The sequence below is a fragment of the Oncorhynchus kisutch genome, linkage group LG10 (assembly GCF_002021735.2).
Source record: "Oncorhynchus kisutch isolate 150728-3 linkage group LG10, Okis_V2, whole genome shotgun sequence".
NCBI classification, from domain to species: Eukaryota; Metazoa; Chordata; class Actinopteri; order Salmoniformes; family Salmonidae; genus Oncorhynchus; species Oncorhynchus kisutch.
In genome coordinates this window covers 46,965,983-46,982,183 of record NC_034183.2, presented here as the reverse complement: position 1 = coordinate 46,982,183, position 16,201 = coordinate 46,965,983, and the positions used below count along the sequence as shown (strand labels likewise).

The 16,201-nt window shown below is 41.6% G+C and overlaps 1 protein-coding gene across 2 annotated transcripts in view; it reads left to right on the top strand.

Annotated features, from left to right (window-relative positions):
* Window positions 1–679: 679 nt before the first annotated feature.
* Window positions 680–16,201, top strand: part of LOC109898250 (seizure protein 6 homolog) — an 80,939-nt gene continuing 65,417 nt past the window's right edge. The window contains exons 1-5 of one of the 2 annotated variants that reach the window (XM_020493147.2): window positions 680–1,180; window positions 2,574–2,650; window positions 3,838–3,903; window positions 11,257–11,469; window positions 11,603–11,736. In XM_020493147.2, coding sequence (XP_020348736.1) covers window positions 2,593–2,650; window positions 3,838–3,903; window positions 11,257–11,469; window positions 11,603–11,736 — 471 coding nt within the window. In that variant the 5' untranslated portion in view covers window positions 680–1,180; window positions 2,574–2,592. Of the gene's footprint in view, window positions 1,181–2,573; window positions 2,651–3,837; window positions 3,967–11,256; window positions 11,470–11,602; window positions 11,737–16,201 lie in introns of both variants that reach the window. The other variant, XM_020493146.2, reaches the window with a different exon arrangement.

Below are 16,201 nucleotides of genomic sequence, written 5' to 3'. Positions count from 1 at the left end.
TTTTTTATGACCGTTTTTTTTTCTTTCTGCTTGCATTTTGTATTTATATTTTGATGTGTTTATTTTCTTGAATTTCTGTAATTCAGGGCTCATCTGTAAAAGAGACCTTGGTCTCCCTGATAAAATAAAGGAGAAAAAAAATAACAGTTGAGGAATCATATTTTAACTTGTCTGATTGAGCTTACCATCTTGCACACATCCAAATACATAGGCCTATTAGATTTACTGTATGAGCAAAGGTCTTTTTTGATTTACACAAAAAAGCCCAACCTATCTGAAGATAGTTGACATTTAAATATATACGCTATACAAATAGGCTATATTGTGTAGGGTATTCAGTTCTAGACAACCATTAAAAAGGTATCTGGTATGCGTGCATGCATGGTTCCTAATACATTTTAATTGTAGCCTAATGACTCACCACTGTCCCTATTTTTTTTCTGTGCTTCACGGTCTATCTGTCTTGATGGGCTGAGCCGATGCAACTCGATAATATTTGTTCCGCATTCGACGTGTCCGCAAAGCGCCAGAGTATAATATCGTCCTTTACGGAAAATACCGAAGGGTGTGGTCAATTGAAGTGAAATAGATTTGTTGTCTTCTAATTAGATGTGTGTTGCTGTTCCAGCACTGTGTCGGTGTGCAGCTCTTCGCCAAGAGAACCAAGTTCATGCAAATCTGCGAACATCCACCAGGGCGCATTTGTGAGCTATTACTCCCGATTTAAATGCCCTCACACACACCAACGCTTCAACCATACGCGTAGAAACAGCTACCAGTGTTCTACCCACCCGCTCGCCTGCTTCGGGGCCAAGAAATAAGAGAGAGGCGGGATAGACATGCCATCAAGGACAAAGGGGGAGCGGATTCAATAGACAGCGGGATACCTTTCCACATATTTTGGAAAATCAATGGTAGTGATTACGATATTAGATTGGTGTAGTCACAAAACCCCCTGCATACTCACACAAAGAGCAGGGCCGGGTGGAAGTAAATTATAATTTAAACAAATTTAACGCGCAGCGTCAGGGCTGGTATTTTATATAAGGGACTCGAAGGAACGCAGTAAAAAAGAACATAGCTCAACCAACAATAGCCAGATTTTTGACTGAAACGCGAATACCAGTGTGTAAGAGAAACGGAAAATAATAGTGGAGTAGTTCAGGACGTGATTTTCCAGGTATGTATGTTTCCCTCGCTGTTAACTATTACGCATAGGCCTAATAATAAGCGCAGGTCTCTTTTTCTTCTCCATCACCTTGCACAACAAACGCTACCTGCAATGAGATCTTAAACCAAACAAATATACTCTGGTTTTCTCTGACGCAAATACAAATTAGGCCTATTCATGTTTGAATAGTGGTTGTCGGGCAAATATAATGATTTTGTGGATATTTTGAAAACGAAGAGGGATGTGATATCCTTTCCCTCTTATTTTATGTTGTGAGATAGATTTACATGGTCAGATATTGATGGAAGGCAACACTAAAAACACAAATGATAAACAATACTGCACTGCTGATAATATCACGTTATGAGCAATTTCACCTAGGCACTTTTATTGTAGATTTAAATATACGAAATGGTATATAGGGATATGTTCAATGACATTGAAATGCTTGATATACCCATGTATATACCTTATTACATCTCTTGAGTTTAGCACCACTGTCATAGCATGAGCTTACCCTACCCTATCATAACCTAAAATAATGTTTAATTACCCCATTGTTTACAAATAACAATAGTGTGAACAAATGTAAATACATGTTTTAAACTATCATGTGGATTACACTCATTTGTCTATGAATTTGAGAGGGGTTTGTTTATACATTGGGAATGGATGTGTTGGGGAAATGAACCCTCCCTCATACACATTTTGTAAATTAGAATTTGTTCTTAATTTGCTTACCTGGTTAAATAAAATAAACAACAAACAGTTTTAAACATTTTGAAGCTATACCTTGTTTGTTTATTGTTTGTAAAGAATGGAGCAGTACAACCTTGGCTTATGATAGAGTAAGACATTTGGGCTAAGCCCATGTGTATGTTATATTCTTTAGGAATCAAAAATGTAAATGACCATTGAACAGATTCCCAGGTCACAGACTGTACAATATCTGTCTCTCTAAAGCAGGGGTGTCAAACGCATTTTGCCCTGGGGACCTCATTCGGTCTTCAATGAGGGCTGCACTGAAATTGGTTATATTTCTTGCCTGTTGAAAATAAAGGTCCATTTAAAATGTGTTTTTTAAAAACATTTGTATTTTTTTAGTCCACCACCACTGCGAGCCAGATTGTACCCCCTCCGTATGTTTGACACCCCTGCTCTAAAGCAAACTACAGATTTACTGTAGGTTTTTAATGATCAGTGTAGTTGCTGGTGCTGTTGTTCTGATTAAAGTACAATACTGCAGTAAGGCATGCATTGAGAAATGTACTCAGATTTCGAAGCATTTTCCTTTTGCTCTCTTGCTTTACTTTCTTACCATCATTTAGGCTGTATCTGTTCTCCCTTCCTTCCTCAAAATCTCTTTCTCTCCCCACTTCTGTTTTCCTCCACTCTCTGTCAGGCTGTTCTGATACTAAGCCATGGTGTCTACAGTTCTTGCTGTGACACTATCTGTCACCATCCTCCACCTAACTACAGGTAACACGTGTGTGTGTGTGTGTGTGTGTGTGTGTGTGTGTGTGTGTGTGTGTGTGTGTGTGTGTGTGTGTGTGTGTGTGTGTGTGTGTGTGTGTGTGTGTGTGTGTGTGTGTGTGTGTTGTGTGTGTGTGTGTGTGTGTGTGTGTGTGTGTGTGTGTGTGTGTGTGTGTGTGTGTGTGTGTGTGTGTGTGTGTGTGTGTGTGTGTGTGTGTGTGTTAGTGCTGAGCGATTAACTGAAATGTTGGTTATTTTTAGTTTTTTTTAAATAACAAATTGACTGAAATCAGTTACATTATTTGAATTTCATGTCATTCAGCTTTTTTCTGTGAGCTCAATGCAATGTGCGCTGTAGTTTCTCTAGAGATAAGTCCGATCATATGCCCGAACTGTGCTTAGTAGTCGGGAATTGTAGTTTATTACAACAGTCCAAATTTCTTTATACTGTAGTTATCCACAGAAAATTTGATAATTAACTACAATGATCATAATCCATTGTGCGGATAAACTTGTTCGGTCTTTGTTTCTTTTACGTCTGCTACTTGAGAGAAGAATGCGCAATCAAGAGGGCAGTTTATTTGCGAGGTATCTCTACCTGAAAATACCATACATGATCTAAGTGATTGATAGTTGGCATTCAGCAGTCATAAAAGTATGGCTTATTTACTTTGAGAAACTACTAAAATAGTGTCTTTGTCAGACAGCATAGCCAGCAGCTCTATAGAGATGAGATGATGACTTGGAATTACATAAGTTGTCAAATAAAACAAATGTAATATACACAATCACTGAAATATTTTATTAAAGTAAAGTAATGTGAATAACTGATGGTTAATATATGATAAACAGTCATGGGCAGTCACTACTATCATGGGACTTTTATTAATGGATATATCTGCGTTACAAAATTCAACCCACATATTTAAAACATTTAATGTTTTAAAAAATTATTGAAATGGAACATTTTATCTTTTTTTTATAATCAAACCGACCTCAAATAGCTCTAATCGCTCAGCACTAGCGTGTGTGTGGAAGTGATAGAGAAAGAGGCAGCAATGTTTCTTGTGACAGGTGTTTCTTGATACATTTTGAAAAAATAACGAATTTGCCAATCATAGTTTAAATTCCTCCCTTTGAAGTTTGTTTTCACAAGTCATTATATACATTTATATATATCTCTTTCCACTTAGGTGTGAGCTTTGTGACACCTGACCATGAGGCTACTCCCACAGCAAGTCCTGGTCCCCATCCATTGGGTGAGCTGATCCATGCAGCACTTCTGAGTAAGGAGTACCTGGGCCATGCCCCAATCAATACAGGTAGTATAGCTCACCAATAGCAGTTTTACATTATTCTATCAATGCTGATATTAATTAATATCAGTCAAATTTTATTAGTCACATGCACCAAACACAACCAACAGTGAAATGCTTACTTACGAGCCCCTAACCAACAATGCAGTTGTAAAAAATATGGATAAGAATAAGAAATAAAAGTAACAAGTAATTAAAGAACAGCAGTAAAATAACAATAGCGAGACTATATACAGGGGGGTACCGGTACAGAGTCAATGTGTGGGGACACCGGTTAGTTGAGGTAATATGTACATGTAGGTAAGAGTTATTAAAGTGACTATGCATAGATGATAATAACAGAGAGTAGGAGCGGTGTTAAAGAGGTGTGTGTGGGGGAGGGGGTATTTAATTAGATGTTCAGGAGTCTTATGGCTTGGGGGTAGAAGCTGTTTAGAAGCCACTTGGACCTAGACATGGTGCTCCGGTACCGCTTGCCGTGCGGTAGCAGAGAGAACAGTCGATGACTAGGGTGGCTGGAGTCTTTGACAACTGTTAGGGCCTTCCTCTGACACCGCCTGGTATAGCTGTCCTGGATGGCAGGAAGCTTGGCCCCAGTGATGTACTGGGCCGTTCGTACTACCCTCTGTAGTGCCTTGCAGTCGGAGGCAGAGCAGTTGCCATACCAGGCAGTGATGCATCCTGAGGCGGAGTAGGTTTTGTTGTGCCCTCTTCACGACTGTCTTGGTGTGCCTGGACCATGTTAGTTTGTTGGTAATGTGGATGTGGACAATATGCTACTACTAATTAATAATAACAACAGAAATACTTTTATTTGTAAAGCCCTTTTCAAATGAACTTAAACCAACTGCATATATAGAAGGGTAGGCTGGGGCCAATCAATACACTCATGACAAAACTTGGCGTGTTTAAAACAGGGATGGGCAACTTTGATGGGGTTGGGGGCCACAAGAAATCGTAACTTATCACAGGGGACTGTAGTGGCTTGTGGGTCTGCGTACCCAAATCAATATCCACACATTCACTCCTTTTGGGGCCCTAAGCGAAATTAAGTTTTACACATCATTTCATGCAATTCTACTCATTTTGCCATAGGGTGTAGAAAAATGTTTGCATTTTTTTATATAATATCTGACAGAGTGACTTGTTATCAACGTGGGCCCCCCATTCGGTATTTCAACCATTATTACTACAAGTTTAGATAGCTGGCCGCAAGGCTAATTTACAATCTAAAAAATGTTAGCTGACTTCAGCTAATTCAGTGACTTTCAGTAACTGACATCACAAGAGAAAACTGCTGATGCAAAACCATATTTCAAAATTGAACCTTGTGTATTCTACTATTGTGGGCTCTCCTTCTCCGTGGCCGACGTGAGTAAAACATTTAAACGTGTTAACCCTCGCAAGACTGCCGGCCCAGACGGCATCCCTAGCCACATCCTCAGATCATGCGCAAACCAGCTGGCTGGTGTGTTTACGGACATATTCAATCAATCTCTATCCCAGTCTGCCTTCCCCACATGCATCAAGATGGCCACCATTGTTCCTGTTCCCAAGAAAGCTAAGGTAACTGAACTAAATGACTATCCCCCCATAGCACTCACTTCTATCATCATGAAGTGCTTTGAGAGACTAGTCAAGGATCATATCACCTCCACCCTACCTGGTACCCTAGACCCACTCCAATATGCTTACTGCCCCAATAGGTCCACAGACAATGCAATCGCCATCACACTGCCCTATCCCATCTGGACAAGAGGAATACCTGTTCATTGACTACAGCTCAGCATTCAACACCATAGTACCCTTCAAACTCATTATTAAGCTTGAGACCCTGGGTCTCGACCCCAGCATGTGCAACTGGGTCCTGGACTTCCTGACGGGCCGCACCCAGGTGGTGAAGGTAGGAAACAACATCTCCACTACGCTTATCCTCAACACTGGGGCCCCACAAGGGTGCGTTCTCAGCCCTCTCCTGTACTCCCTGTTCACTCATGACTGCGTGGTCACTACAGTGGTAGGCTTGATTACCGACAATGACGAGACAGCCTACAGGGAGATGGTGAGGGCCCTCGGAGTGTGGTGTCAGGAAAATAACCTCTCACTCAACATCAGCAAAACAAAAGAGATGATTATGGACTTCAGGAAACAGCAGAGGGAGCACCCCCCCTATCCACATTGATGGGACAGAAGTGGAGAAGGTGGAAGGTTTTAAGTTCCTCGGCGTACACATCACAGACAAACTGAATTGGTCCACCCACACAGACAGCATCGTGAAGATCGCCTCTTCAACCTCAGGAGGCTGAAGAAATTCGGCTTGTCACCAAAACCACTCACAAACTTCTACAGATGCACAATCGAGAGCATCCTGTCGGGCTGTATCACCGCCTGGTACGGCAACTGCTCCGCCCACAACCGTAAGGCTCTCCAGAGGGTAGTGAGGTCTGCACAACGCATCACCGGGGGCAAACTACCTGCCCTCCAGGACACCTACACCACCCGATGTCACAGGAAGGCCATAAAGATCATCAAGGACAACAACCACCCGAGCCACTGCCTGTTCACCCCGCTATCATCCAGAAGGCGAGGTCAGTACAGGTGCATCAAAGCTGGGACCGAGAGACTGAAAAACAGCTTCTATCTCAAGGCCATCAGACTGTTAAACAGCCACCACTAACATTGAGTGGCTGCTGCCAACACACTGACTCAACTCCAGCCACTTTAATAATGGGAATTGATGGGAAATGATGTAAAATATATCACTAGCCACTTTAAACAATGCTACCTAATATAATGTTTACATACCCTACATTATTCATCTCATATGTATACGTATATACTGTACTCTATATAATCTACTGCATCCTTATGTAATACATGTATCACTAGCCACTTTAACTATGCCACTTTGTTTACATACTCATCTCATATGTATATACTGCACTCAATACCATCTACTGTATCTTGCCTATGCCGCTCTGTACCATCACTCATTCATATATCTTTATGTACATATTCTTTATCCCCTTACACTTGTGTCTATAAGGTAGTAGTTTTGGAATTGTTAGCTAGATTACTTGTTGGTTATTACTGCATTGTCGAACTAGAAGCACAAGCATTTCGCTACACATTTCGCTACACTCGCACTAACATCTGCGAACCATATGTATTTGATTTGATTTGATTTGTATACTGTGTCCTTCACTATCTATTCTTTACTATCTATTGCATCTTAGTCGCTCTGTCACTGCTCATCCATATATTTTATACTTATGTATTCTCATCCCATTCCTTTACTAGATTGTCTGTATTAGGTTTTGTTGTGGAGTTTGTTAGATATTACCTTTTAGATACTGCTGCACTGTCGGATCTAGAAGCATAAGCATTCCGCTACACCCGCGATAACATCTGCTAGCCATGTGTATGTGACCAATAAGATTTGATTTTTGATTTGATTTGATATTCTAACTCTAACTCTAACTAAGCTGAAATGAAAAATCCCAGAAATGTTCTCAAATTTTCTGCACAACTGTGTTTACTTCCCTGTTAGTGAGCATTTCTCCTTTGCCAAGATAATCCATTCATGTGACAGGTGTGGTGTATCAAGAAGCTGATCCCATTCCTGTTGTTAAAGGAGTTTATCACACAACACAATGCCACAGATGTCTCAAGTTATGAGGGAGCGTGCAATTGGCGTGCTGCTGCAGGAATGTCCACCAGAGCTGTTGCCAGAGAATATAATGCTAATTTCTCTCATTTCTAGAGAATTTACATACATGTGGTCTGCGGACTCAGAACCGCAGACCACGTGCATGGCGTCGTGTGGCGAGCGTTTTGCTGATGTCAACATTGTGAACAGAGTGCCCCATGGCGGGGTTTTGGTATGGGCAGGCATAAGCTATGGACAACAAACACAATGGCGTTTTATCGATTGGAAATTTAAATGCATAGAGATACTGTAACGAGATTCTGAGGCCTATTGTTGTGCCATTCATCCGCCGCCATCACCTCATGTTTCAGCATGATAATGCATGGCCCCATGTCGCAAGGATCTGTACATAATACCTGCAAGCTAAACATTTTCCAGTTCTTCAATGGCCTGCATACTCACTAGACATGTCACCCATTGCGCATGTTTGGGATACTATGGGTCAATGTGTATGACAGTGTTCCAGTTCCCGCCAATATCCAACAACTTTGCACAGCCATTGAAGATGAGTGGGACAACATTCTACCTGCCTGATCAACTATGCGAAGTTCTCCAGAATGTCAGCAGACGACTTGCCCTGTCTCCATGTTCATAGTAGGTACCACGTGAATGCAATAGTAACTGTTCTGCATCTGTAAAATCAGATCAAATTTGATTTATTTGTCACATACACATGGTTAGGAGATGTTAATGCGAGTGTAGCGAAATGCTTGTGCTTCTAGTTCCGACCATGCAGTAATATCTAACAAGTAATCTAACAATTTCACAACAACTACCTTATACACACAAGTGTAAAGGAATTAATACGAATATGTACATACAGATATATGAATTAGCGATGGCCAAATGGCAAAGGCAAGATGCAGTAGATGGTATTAGAGTACAGCATATACATATGAGATGAGTAATGAAGGGTATGTAAACATTGTATAAAGTAGCATTGTTTAAAGTGGCTAGTGATACATTTATGACATACATTTTTTATTATTAAAGTGGCTAGAGTTGAGTCAGTATGTTGGCAGCAGCCACTCAATGTTAGTGATGGCTGTTTAACAGTCTGATGGCCTTGAGATAAATTCTGTTTTTCAGTCTCTCAGTCCCCGCTTTGATGCACCTGTACTGACCTCGCCTTCTGGATGATAGCGGGGTGAACAGGCAGTGGCTCAGGTGGTTGTTGTCCTTGATGATCTTTTTGGCCTTCCTGTGACATCGGGTGGTGTCGGTGTCCTGGAGGGCAGGTAGTTTGCCCCCGGTGATGCGTTGTGCAGACCTCACTACTCCCTCTGGAGAGCCTTGGGGTTGTGGGTGGACCAGTTGCCATACCAGGCGGTGATACAGCCCGACAGGATGCTCTCGATTGTGCATCTGTAAAAGTTTGTGAGTGTTTTTGGTGACAAGCCAAATTTCTTCAGCCTCCTGAGGTTGAAGAGGAGCTGCTGCGCCTTCTTCACCACGCTGTCTGTGTGGGTGGACCATTTCAGTTTGTCCGTGATGTGTACGCCAAGGAACTTAAAAACTTTCCACCTCCTCCACTAATGTCCCGTTGATGTGGATAGGGGGCTGCTCCCTCTGCTGTTTCCTGAAGTCCACGATCATCTCCTTTGTTTTGTTGACATTGAGTGTGAGGTTATTTTCCTGACACCACACTCCGAGGGCCCTCACCTCCAGGCCATTTCGTTGTGGCCCTCACCTCTAGGCCATTTCGTTGTTGTTGGTAATCAAGCCTACCACTGTAGTGTTGTCTGCAAACTTGACGATTAAGTTGGAGGCGTGCATGGCCACGCAGTCATGGGTGAACAGGGAGTACAGGAGAGGGCTGAGAACGCACCCTTGTGGGGCCCAAGTGTTGAGGATCAGTGGGGTGGAGATGTTGTTTCCTACTCTCACCACCTGGGGTCGGCCCGTCAGGAAGTCCAGGACCCAGTTGCACAGGGCAGGGTCAAGACTCAGGGTCTCGATCTTAATGACGAGTTTGGAGGGTACTATGGTGTTAAATGCTGAGCTGTAGTTGATGAACAGCATTCTTACATAGGTATTCCTCTTGTCCAGATGGGATAGGGCAGTGTGCAGTGTGATGGCGATTGTGTCGTCTGTGGACCTATTGGGGCGGTAAGCAAACTGGAGTGGGTCTAGGGTGTCAGGTAGGTTGGAGGTGATATGGTCCTTGACTAGTCTCTCAAAGCACTTCATGATGACGGATGTGAGTGCTACGGGGCAATAGTCATTTAGCTAAGTTACCTTAGCTTTCTTGGGAACAGGAACAATGGTGGCCCTCTTGAAGCATGTGGGAACAGCAGACTGGGATAAGGATTGATTGAATATGTCCGTAAACACACCAGCTTGCTGGTCTGCGCATGCTCTGAGGACGTGGCTGGGGATGCCGTCTGGGCCGGCAGCCTTGCGAGGGTTAGCACGTTTAAATGTTTTACTCACGTTAGCTGCAGTGAAGGAGAGCCCGAAGGTTTTGGTAGCGGGCCGTGTCAGTGGCACTGTATTGTCCTCAAAGCGAGCAAAGAAGTTGTTTAGTTTGTCTGGGCGCAAGACATCGTGGTCCGCGATGGGGCTGGTTTTCCTTTTGTAGTCTGTGATGGACTGTAGACCCTGCCACATACCTCTCGTGTCTGAGCCGTTGAATTGCGACTCCACTTTGTCTCTACAGTATACTGACGCTTAGCTTGTTTGATCGACTTGCGGATGGAATAGCTACACGGTTTGTATTCGGTCATGTTTCCGGTCACCTTGCCCTGATTAAAAGCAGTGGTTCACGCTTTCAGTTTTGTGTGAATTCTGCCATCAATCCATGGTTTCTGGTTGGGGAGGGTTTTAAATAGACGCTGTGGGTACAACATCACCGATGCACTTGCTAATAAACTCGCTCACCGAATCAGCGTATTCATCAATGTTATTGTCCGAAACTATGAGGACATATCCCAGTCCACGTGATCGAAGCAATCTTGAAGCGTGGAATCGAATTGTAATACGAGTTGCAACAATTTAAAAAACAGAATGGTGTTCTCCGTTTTGCTCTACAGCCCCCACAAGTGTCACAGGACTCATCTGAAGTTAACCCGGTACCGGTTAAAACATTTTATGGATGTATGGAGGTAGTTTTGTGACAACAAAAAACGGGGGTTAAATATGAGTCCAAAAAACTAAAATATTCCCTAAATTTTCTTATGTCCTATATATAGGACAGACATTTCAAAACCTTATTCCTTATGAAGTATTTTTTTACTCTCTGTTTTGCCATTTATGAATGTGTTATTCAATGTGTTCTTATGGGCTATAGTAGTAATGGCAAAATTCAATATTTTATCAAATACTAAAACAAATATTTAGATTTTTGTGTGACCATCTTAAAATAATTCCATATGTTAGCTTCCCCCCTCATTGATATTATGGAGTATTGTGTATAGGCCAGTGAAAATCTCAATTTATTCATTTTTAAATTCATACTGTATCACAGCAAAATGTGGAAAAAGTCAAGGGGTGTGAATAATTTTTGGAAATTGATCCGACTGCAAAAGAGGGGGCCCATGGGCCGCCAGTTGCAAATCCCTGGTTTAAACACTCTGCCTTGATTGCAGGCACAACAACCAAACCTATTCAGGCTGTACCACAGCTTGGGCAGACTGAGCCTGCAGCCACTGTAATGCTACCAGGGGTGCTAACCACAGCCCTGACCTCATCGCCCCCAGCCAGCCAATCAGGAGCAGGAAAAACTGTAACATCACCCACAGAGGAGGAGACGACAACCACTTTGATCACCACCACAACCATCACCACAGTGCATATGCCGGGTAAATGAATGGCGGGATTGCATGCCTAACATTATGTAATGTTAGGATGAATGTAGTGTTTCATAGGCATTACTTCCATAGGGTTGAGATATTTGTGCATTTTCAGTCAAGTATCCTGACTTTCTCTCTCCAGTGCAGTGCAATGCCAGTCTCTCTGGGATGGAGGGCATTGTGGAGTCTCCAAATCCTCTCTCCTCATCCCCTTACTCTCCTCTGGAGTGCATCTACAGCATCACAGTGTATCCGGGTTATGGAGTGGAAATTCAGGTAAGGCACCGTTAGTCATCAAATAAAATCAAATGTTTCACATGCGCCAAATACAACAACTTTGTTCAGTTGCTAAAAACAAAGTTGCAGACCCCTCCAGCTACTTTTCAAGGCTGCCTTTGGGGAGTTTTGATACTGAGGGTTTCTATAGTTTTGATAGTATTTAGCTAGTCTTGCTAACGCCAGCCTCTCTACATCCTTGACGTGAGTCTGGAACAGCTGCTTTGATGTGTCGGCAAGAAGCGACCATAATGAAGGGGTTGTGCCCTCAGACTTCAAAGCGGCATCCTACACTGGTTGGATATCCCGATTTTGAATTGAATCATGATCTATTGTTTTACATAGGACCGCTTCAGCCCTTCCGCTTCCAGGATAAGCAAACACACACAGTAGCTAGCCAACACAAACCTTCGGAAGTTCGGACATTGTTGGCCACTATTCTTTATTTATTCAGGGAAAACCCATTGAGACCGTCTCATTCACAAGAGGGCTCTGATAACAACAATATAACAACACAAAACAGCAATCAATACAAAACTCAACATTTATGAAAAACAGCCACAGTACTCCGCTACAATTAACACCCTAAGCGGCAGAGTGACACCAGAACATCTAATTGTAATGAGTTCTCCAAATTGTTCCAGCAGTGAGGCGCATTAAAACTAAAAGCGGATTTACCTAATTCGGTGGAGACCCGAGGAACCTCAAGTTAACCAACCCTGTGAACGTGTTTGGTAACGCATGTTTTTATACTTAAACAACGAAGTCAGAAGCTTGTGTAGTGGAGCTTTGTAAACAAAAAGGGAATAGTGAAGTGATCTACGGGACTTTAATGAGAACCAGCCAACCTTTTAGTACAAGATACAGGGATGAGTATTAAAACTGCAACCTGTGATAAAGCGAAGGGCGCTATTGTAGACGGCATCCAAAGGTTTAAGAGTAGTCAAATCAAATCAAATCAAATTTATTTATATAGCCCTTCGTACATCAGCTGATATCTCAAAGTGCTGTACAGAAACCCAGCCTAAAACCAAAAACAGCAAGCAATGCAGGTGTAGAAGCACGGCTGCTGAATTCTGGTAAATTGTGTCACCCTAGTCAAGAACTGGCAGGAAAATTGACTGTACAATCTGATCCTGCCATTTAAGGAGAGGCAAGATCTATTTCTAAAAAAGAAGCCCAGGATTCTAGCAGCCGTATTTAGCACTAACTGACGTTGATTTAGTGATTTATCCAGGTAGCCGGAAAGTAGAGCATTGCAGTAGTCTAACCTAGAAGTAACAAAAGCATGGATTAATTTTTCAGCATAATTTTTTGGACAGAAAGTTTCAGATTTTTGCAATGTTACGTAGATGGAAAAAAGCTGTCCTTGAAACAGTCTTGATATGTTCGTCAAAAGAGAGATCAGGGTCCAGAGTAACGCCGAGGTCCTTTATGTCTTTATTTGAGACGACTGTACAACCATTAAGATTAATTGTCAGATTCAACAGAAGATCTCTTTGTTTCTTGGGACCTAGAACAAGCATCTCTGTTTTGTCCGAGTTTAAAAGTAGAACGTTTGCAGCCATCCACTTCCTTATGTCTGAAACACAGGCTTCTAGCGAGGACAATTTTGGGCTTCACCATGTTTCATTGAAATGTACAGCTGTGTGTCATCCGCATAGCAGTGAAAGTTAACATTATGTTTTCGAATGACATCCCCAAGAGGTCAAATATATAGTGAAAACAATAGTGGTCCTAAAACGGAACCTTGAGAAACATCGAAATTTACAGTTGATTTGTCAGAGGACAAACAATTCACAGAGACAAACTGATATCTTTCCGACAGATAAGATCTAAACCAGGCCAGAACTTGTCCGTGTAGACCAATTTGGGTTTCCAATCTCTCCAAAAGAATGTGGTGATCCATGGTATCAAAAGCAGCACTAAGGTCTAGGAGCACGAGGACAGATGCAGAGCCTTGGTCTGATGCCATTAAAAGGTCATTTACCACCTTCACAAGTGCAGTCTCAGTGCTATGATGGGGTCTAAAATCAGACTGAAGCATTTCATATACATTGTTTGTCTTCAGGAAGGCAGTGAGTTACTGCGCAACAGCCTTCTCTAAAGTTTTTGAGAGGAATGGAAGATTCGATATAGGCCAATAGTTTTTTATATTTTCTGGGTCAAGGTTTGGCTTTTTCAAGAGAGGCTTTATTACTGCCACTTTCTAGTCAGGACCGAGGGACAGATGAACAGAGCAAAGTACAGAGAGATCCTTGATGAAAACCTGCTCCAGAGCTCTCCGGGCCTCAGACTGGGGTGAAGGTTCACCTTCCAACAGGAAAATTACCCTAAACACACAGCTAAAACAACACAGGAGTGGCTACGGGAAAAGTCTCTGAATGTCCTTGAGTGGCCCAGCCAGAGCCCGGACTTGAACCCAATCAAACATCTCTGAAGAGAGCTGAAAAAAGCTGTGCGACGACGCTCCCCATCCAACCTGACAGAGCTTGAGAGGATCAGCAGAGAAAAATGGGAGAAACTAAGGGATTACAAAAAATGTCATTTTAATCCGTTACGTTACCAACAAAAATATTGTAATCTGATTACAGATACTGTTGAAAAACTAAATGATTACTCCTAGGATTACTTATAAATTCAGATGGATGTTTGCGAAAAAATCTTTGTCACTTCTCTGCTTTCTCAAGTACATTCAAATCAGTGTTTTAAAAAGGCACAAGTTTAAGTTTGTTCCACCTGAGCGAGTCTGACCACAAGTCAGAGACCACTATGATGACACACCAATGTGTTTGATGGATTGTGGGAAAAGAGCAGGAATAGGCTTTTTTAGGCTAAAGTCCTAGCTATGTCTTCCAATGGTGACTGTTATCCAAAGATTATCCAATTTGAATAAATGCTTGGAGGTAAGGATGACAGCAGTGATGTACTCTATGGCGATACAGATATCACTTATTATTGATATCTACTGTACATAGTTCATTGATGTGAATCACACTTCTGCTCTCTCATTTAGCTATTTTCGCCTTACGGATTGTGGTTGTTGTGAATGGCTGTTCACAAATATAAATGTGTATTTGAACCCAATAATGGTTGAATTCAAGAAGTTTAAGCTGCCTATCAATCGTTGTTTTTGAATCCAGTGGGCAGCCAGTGAAAAATGTGCTCTTGCAACAGCTGCATAGTGTGGATCCAAGCCTATCGAATAAAAGTGGGGCTTTTATTGTTCAATCTAATTCATGCTAATAAATAAAAAATCCATAGGCATAATGGACACATGCTCGAACTTGCACACTTTTGATAGACTTAAAGGGGCAATCTGTAGTTGCAACATCCATTTTTCGATTTATAAATTATATATACAGTATATACACACTACTGTTCAAAAGTTTGGAGTCACTTAAAAATGTCCTTGTTTTTGAAAGAAAAGCTAATTGTTTGTCCATTAAAATAACATCAAATGAATCAGGAATACAGTGTAGACATTGTTAATGTGGTAAATAACTATTGTACCTGGAAACGGCTGTTTTTTAATGGAATATCTACAGAGGCCCATTATCAGCAACCATCACTCCTGTGTACCAATGGCACATTGTGTTAGCTAATCCAAGTTGATCATTTTAAAAGGCTAATTGATCATTAGAAACCCCTTTTGCAATTATGTTAGCACAGCTGAAAACTGTTGTTCTGCTTAAAGAAGCAATAAATCCGGCCTTCTTTATACTAGTTGAGTATCTGGAGCATCAGCATTTGTGTGTTCGATTATAGCCTCAAAATGGCTAGAAACAAAGTACTTTCTTCTGAAACTCATCAGTCTATTCTTGTTCTGAGAAATGAAGGCTATTCCATGCGAGAAATTGCCAAGAAACTGAAGATCTGGTACAAGACTGTGTACTACTTCATTCACATGTCTACACTGTATTTCTGATCATTTGGATGTTATTGTAATGGACAAACATGTAGCTTTTCTTTCAAAAACAAGGACTTTCTACGGTAGTGTATACCCATTGATACTTGAGTAATGTAACTTAGAAATCACTCATGAGCTTAGTTCAACTGTCACACTGCTGAGAACCTAAAATATAACCTTGTTTAATTCCAATGTTTTTGGCCACTGCAGTCCTTTGTCATTCTCTACACGCAAATTCTAATGGATTTAAAGCCAAAATTAGTATGACATCCTTGCACTTAAATCATACTACATTTTCGAAATGACACATAATAACACATTTTTGCAAACACGGTATAGCCTCACAACATGTTTAAAACAAAAACATGTGTATCATGGATGGTCAGTCCTTGCATCCATAGCTCTGTCTATTAATCCGAGAATGGTTACATTTCTCCAGACCTATCCCTCAGCTTTTTTCTAAAATAAAGACGGAGCTCCCATTTTGCTATTGTTTCCTCTGTAGATTTGCCATTTAAACAGCTGCATATTATCAAGATATCAACATTTCACCAA